A 6,255-nucleotide genomic window follows, 5' to 3' on the forward strand; every position below is an offset into this window, starting at 1 on the left:
TTGCTGGCCAACCGCCGTAATGTCTGTTTATGACGTGCCAGACGATTTTTCTGAATTCTGGACAGTGCTACGTTACCCTCCAAGGTGTTCAATGCACACTCACAAATGGTCTTTACCAGCGAATTGTCGGCCGTGCGTAGCAATGCCGATCTCTGCGACGGGTTCAATTTCTGCAGAGCGTGCAGCGCTACTGCGTTTGCTTTGGTGAAATCGGCACGAGCTCTGCGACCGGACGCGGTACGGCGTATTCGAGGCATCACAGCTGAACGACTGGAACCCGGTGCGCATTGGTGACCTTTATATCCTTTCGCGGAACGTATACATAGTGATTATCGTCCGAAGGGAAGATGTTTGATCGGAAACGGCAATTCTCCGGAGTGGATTGCTTCAGGTCGAAAAGCAGATATCCGTGTGGCGCTGCGGTAGCGTCGTGATAGGCCTCTTGAAGAAACCTCGGATCTTCGGGATACACCTGTCTGGCAAGATGTTGAATTTGGGCACGATCCCGTGGATTTTTGAAGAAGACTATGTAGTTTGCGTTGAGGGAAATATCTCGTTGACCGTTGCCCTTGTGAAAGAGATTTTGTGTTATGTAGAAAACGCTGAGGTTCTTATGATGACAGACCTTGGTAAAAAGATCAACGACGACATTGTTTGAAGCCTCTCGCATCAGATCGTCGATTACCAAAAGTTTCGGTTTTTTGTCACCCTCGTAATCGGCGTGTTGCGGTAACCCCTCGCGGTACTCTATACTCTTGTCCCCGTCGTACAACGGCTGCCATTCGTCAAAGTACCATATCACACGACTAAATCTTGTGTCGCACATTGACGTTCCATGACGCAGAAAGTTCTTGACGAAATTTGATTTACCGCACCCTGATGGCCCGGCTACAATGGCCGAAAACGGATGTTTCCAACGTGTGTCCGTCATCGAACAAGAAGAAGAAGAAGAAGAAGAATCCATGGATAATGCGGGATCTATAAAAATTGAAACAATTGAAAACACGTTCTTTTACTACGCTAGCTTGCTCGCGGCGGCGGCGGCGGCGGCGGCGGCACTCCCTTCGTGCGCTGACCATGAGCTTATTCAAGCGCACGCGGAAGCGTAACCGCGCAGGTACGAGCTCATCGGCGCGCTCGCGGTCGAGCTGATTGTGCGTGAGGCGCGTACGCCATGAGCTTATTCGTACGCGTGCGCGCAGTGATATCAGCTTGAAAACAGCGCGCCCCGCCGCGGTTTACGAGATGAATTTTTACGAGCAATGCGAGATTTTTTCACAATTTTTCATGCGTAGGGTTTAAGCGTGGTACTAACCTTTATACAGTTTGGCGGGACACATACAAGAGAGTATCTGATGGGTTGGCCTGGCGTCTCGCCGGTTGGAATAACAGGCGGTTGGGGTAAGAATCCCTTCGGTGTCCTCTGTCTGTCCGTCCGTCTATTTGTTTGTCTGTCTATCTATCTGTCGCTCAAACGCGCGCGTGGCTTGCCGTCCGGGTGTCTGTACTACCGCAGGGTGAGAAGACGGAAGCTGTGGTGTGCAACTGCTCGGAGTCTGGGATCTTCGTCATCATCCAGTGCGATAACCGTAGGGCAGCGTATCGAAACTCGTGACGCAACAACGCCTTTTCACGTACACCGGTTTACACGTTTTGTGCTCGGAGCGCGTCACGACTGCGTGCAGTTCCGTTCGGCGAATGGCGCGATACTCCAAGGGAATGGGTGCAGCGGCTTCTACCACCATCCGCTTGATGGCCTCGAAGTTGATTTTCGAGCTCGTTGCGTGATTCAGCGATATGCCTTTCACCTTGCAAATTTCCACCTCTTCACCATTCGGACGTTTAATGATGAAAGCATAGAATTTTGGCCCTCCCGAGACGAAAGCGCGTATAAAACTCCCACGGCCGTAAGACGCCAACTCGTCCGTCAGGTCGCCAAGAAAGTTACCCGTGGGAGGTTCATACTCGTTTGGCCTTCGGAGGTTTCGGGTATAAATTACTGAATCGGTGTCGTAATAGAGCACGCGCCGATCGAGCTTCTCAAGGAACGAGAAGAGCTTCAGCCGAGCCTGGGCAGTGGTGTACGAGGCAATCACGACGTTTGCCAGCGCTGACGGTTCAACGCTGTGTTGCGCGTGCGACCAACGCACGTACAACACTTCGTCGTTCACGGGCAGCAAACCGGACACCTCGACTTCAGGGTTGGTCAAAAGCTCGAGCAGCTGCTGACGCGTCTTTATGACCTCTGTTTTTACCAGATTCTCGCGTTGCCCGAACTTGCCCCAAAACGAATTTAAGCATAATTTGGAAACTGATCGCATGCCGGGATTCTTAGCAATACGGTCGCGATCTAGCCGTATACCCTCGACCCGCTCATACTCATCAAGGTAGCGCATTCGAGCCGACTCGTCCTCGCATTCAGCAGGCCAGCCGCTTGCCTCTTGCTTAATCTTGAGGAAGGTGTCGATATAGCCGGCGAAATGCCCACCTTGACGAGTAGTCGGGTCAAACGTTGTCACCGTATACGACCAGATCTCGCTTATGCTCCTGATCTTGTATCCCATTTCCACGGCTTTTTTTAATTCGATCGACACCCACGTGCCCTCGAATTCTCGCGCAGCCTCGTCATCATGTCTACACTCGTCCTGGTTCAAACTCTGACAACATGAGCGGCACAAGGCAAACATGAGTTTGTCATGCATGCGCACCGGCAAAACAGGGTGATAAAGATTGCGAGGCGGTAAAACTCGGCACTTGATGAGCCCCTCAACTCGCGTGATGTCGCAACCGCTTGACCCTGTCAAGAGCTTACACTCCTCTCCAACGTAGACCGTCGGGTGGCCAACAGGGAACCTTCCATTCTTACAGATGAACGGATACAACGAGCAAACATCGACGTATCGTATTTCCTCGTACGCGTTGCCCGTTGCATCTGTCTTCACCTCGTAGTATCGGGAAGCGTTCCCCGTTCGACCGCCGTAGAACGCATCACGCGGATTGAGTGCTTCGCTCGTGGCAGTGCCAGCGATCAGCGGGTGTGTTGCCACGTACTCCCTCATCTCCTCGTTCTCCCTCAAGCTCCGATCAAACTCGCATTCCCACTGTTCCGTCACGCGGTAACCCAATTCGCGCATACGGCTGATCTTTGCACGAGTTTCCTCGTAACGCCTATCCAACGTCTCGCCGTTGACGCTACGCCTATCGCGGTTGATTCGTAAACATTTACGACAGCCGTGCCAGAAACAACCGTGAAACTCGTAGACGTGTCGCGTACCGTCGCCCGCGACATGGTATCCGTCCACCTTGCGACCCGTCTCCGGAATCCGAAACTCGCGTCCGTTTCCGGCATGCCTGATGTCAATACCCAGCTCGCGCTCTTTCACGACCAACCACTCCAGAGCCTTACGAGACTGGGCATCGGCAAGACGATAACCGCCCGGTGGCAGGATACCTATTCGCTCCGGTTGTAAAAAATTTTTACGGAACAGCACCGAACAAGCCGAGGCAATTGTCGTGCTCTCGGTAAAGGGACACACTCTGCCGCACTCCAGAAATATGTCCCTGAATGCTACGCACGCACGTCGCAGAATATCCACGTCCGACCGACAGTACGACAACAATTCCGCGTCAAAGTCGAACAGATGGTCGTTCGCTACAGCCTCGTTGTACCATGAGTAAAACTCTGCTCGCGCATCGCTACTCATGGTATCCGGAGAGTAAAACTTCGCTGCGGGGAGCGGTCCCACGTAACCCACGTTTTCAGGGGTATTGAAAAGGTGGGGAAATACACCTTTCACGGAAGTAGTCGGTAGTCCAAAAGCCTTCGGTAGCGCCGATAATGCCATAGGCATATATGCTAAGGAATCCAGAAATCGGGTGTGACCCGTTTCGAGCATAATGATCTTACTGCCGCTTAGGATGACCTGCGGCGGGTTTCCATCCCGCTCAACCATATGCCGCAGTATGAATTGCGCGTCAAAACCTTTTGCATTGTGCGCAATGCATACGATGCGGGCAAAGTCCTGAACGGGCCGAGTAGCAAAGTCTACCAACTCCTTCACCGGTTCCCTCCTGAAAACGAACTCACGCACGAGCCCGCAAGCGGAACAGCCGTTCGATATATCGGGATCGTGGATACATTGCGTACACACTTGTTGCGCTACGCACAAGTTCGGCACATGTATGTTTGTCGTCGCGTCACCGTCTACCGTCTCGCATTGCTGCGTTTCGAAATCATAAAAAATGAAGATGTAACGTTTCGGTCTTGTCGCGTCTTTCAGCGGCGTCATGAAGCAGTAGTGATTGTACGGTCTGTTGCAGCGGCAAGTGACGCAAAAACGAGTTTCACAAATGTGTGCCCTCCGCGAAAGATTTACGAATCGCTCGCAATTCCGGCATATACGCAGCGTTGCACAAACGGAACGACGCGGACTGAAGGAGCCGATCCTGCGGTGGTACTCCAGACAACCGTTACCGCGGAACACGCGTCTACAATCGGGACACTCGATTTCGCGAGACTGGCTGTTGCACGGTGGCGATGCGAGGCACTGTGGGCACTTTACGGAACATCGGTGTTCGTACCCGTTGTTAAATTTCCTATTGCAGGGTTGACAGAAAAAGGCCCCTGCTGCCGCCGCGGTTAAATTTACAATTGGGCAATAATGCTGTTCTTCGGGATAATACAGCAGATTCAATCGGTGCCTGACATCGCCTGTTCCGTTTGCTCTCACCACGGCAGTACCGTCGTAAAATGCCGCTTCGCCGGTACCTAGCCTCCCCAACTCGTACACTGTGATGAGGAATCCCTCGCGTGCCAGATAGTTCTGGAACTGTGCGATTTCATGCACTGTGCACCCCGTTGGCGGAATCTCGACACCGGCGTTCGCAACAAGATTACGCGCTTCTGCACGCTGGAAACTGGACCTAGCGAATCTCACCATCTCGTAATGCTCGTGCAGAGCGCCACTGCGGTTCGGGCCTCTCTCGGCGTGAGCCTTGGCTACAACGAGGGCACGAGGTAAACACAACCCGTCACTGTTGACAATCTGCACGACAGATTTTTTGAGTACCCCCGCGTGCGTGATCGGCTTCGGCTTTCCGCGACCCTCCGGTACTCCAACACTGTGTACCGTCACGGTGAAGACGCTGTCGACGCCAAACTCTGATGCGCTCTGGGCTACGCTGAAAACTAACTTCCAGAGGTCACTGTACCGCGAACCCCTCACCGGCCGGAACGATAACCACGCAGGACCATGATTAAAACTCTCCGCGCTAAACGTGAAACCTATGTAGTCGCTACTCCGACACGTTGCTACGGCATAAGCATGCAGGTCTCTGAACGCGTCCTCCAGCCACTCCACTAGATTAACACCCGATTCAGGGGCCGCGATCTTCATTCGCAACTCACGCCCTGTGACCGCGAATTTACGAATGAATTTCGTTGATTCACCGATAACCGTGAAACGGTTACCCAGTGAATCAGCCCCGTCATCGGGTGCCTGACTTGACTCCTTCTCGCTCGCGGCTTCACTCTCCAGCCCCGATTCTCTCCCCATGTTTCCAGAGTATGCACCCTCTGTCTCGTCGTCGTCAGCATCGTCGTCGAATTCAAACGCCACGTCGGAAGCTGTCTGTGTCTCGTCATCGTCTGACTCTAATGTCACGTCAGAATCGTAATTCGGAGCCCTCCGGGCCCTACCCCCGCCGATCTGTATGCCCGAGGTACTGGCGCCCTCGTTCACGCGAAACGGACCAACAGTTTGCATAAGACCCCCTGTTGTACATATAAAACAAAAATAAGACTAAACCCCATGGTAAAGCGTCGTCAATCCGCAAGTATAGTTGAATTTCGCGGTTTTACTAGAAACGCACACCCTAGAGTACCCGCGTGATTAGCTCCCCTAAAAAATATCCTCGTCCATCGCCGGCGGAGTATAACTCATCTGAGTGAATATTCCACTCTCGGGTGTCTGCGGCCACGAGAATATTATCGCCTCATCCATTGGGGATATGGAATAATTGTCTCCTTCTTCCTCTTCTGCTACCGCCGGCTCATGAGCATCGACCGGATCTAATTACCCGCCCCCACCAGAGAAGAAATTGCTCGTGAGTTCATATCAAAATACCTAGTCTGCATTTTTTGTTTTCAAACTTTTCCTATATACCTTGAATTTCCAACACTCCTGACGGACCTGGACGTGACAAGACTAAGGTCGACGCCTGTGATGAATCGATTTCTGCAACGGACACAATAAC

The 6,255-nt window shown here is 52.5% G+C and overlaps 2 protein-coding genes across 2 annotated transcripts; both read right to left on the reverse strand.

Moving 5' to 3' along the window:
* Positions 1 to 256: 256 nt before the first annotated feature.
* LOC124183690 lies at positions 257 to 1,413 on the reverse strand. Its single transcript, XM_046572503.1, has 2 exons — positions 1,316 to 1,413; positions 257 to 978 (listed from the first exon to the last, which is right to left on the reverse strand). Exons 1-2 carry the CDS (start codon positions 1,338 to 1,340, stop codon positions 257 to 259), a joined length of 747 nt encoding a protein of 248 aa, XP_046428459.1. The 5' UTR covers positions 1,341 to 1,413.
* A 158-nt stretch (positions 1,414 to 1,571) lies between these two features.
* LOC124183710 lies at positions 1,572 to 5,765 on the reverse strand. Its single transcript, XM_046572558.1, has one exon. It carries the CDS (start codon positions 5,763 to 5,765, stop codon positions 1,572 to 1,574), a length of 4,194 nt encoding a protein of 1,397 aa, XP_046428514.1.
* Between the last annotated feature and the right edge of the window lie 490 nt (positions 5,766 to 6,255).

The sequence above is a fragment of the Neodiprion fabricii genome, chromosome 5 (assembly GCF_021155785.1).
Source record: "Neodiprion fabricii isolate iyNeoFabr1 chromosome 5, iyNeoFabr1.1, whole genome shotgun sequence".
Taxonomy (NCBI): Eukaryota; Metazoa; Arthropoda; class Insecta; order Hymenoptera; family Diprionidae; genus Neodiprion; species Neodiprion fabricii.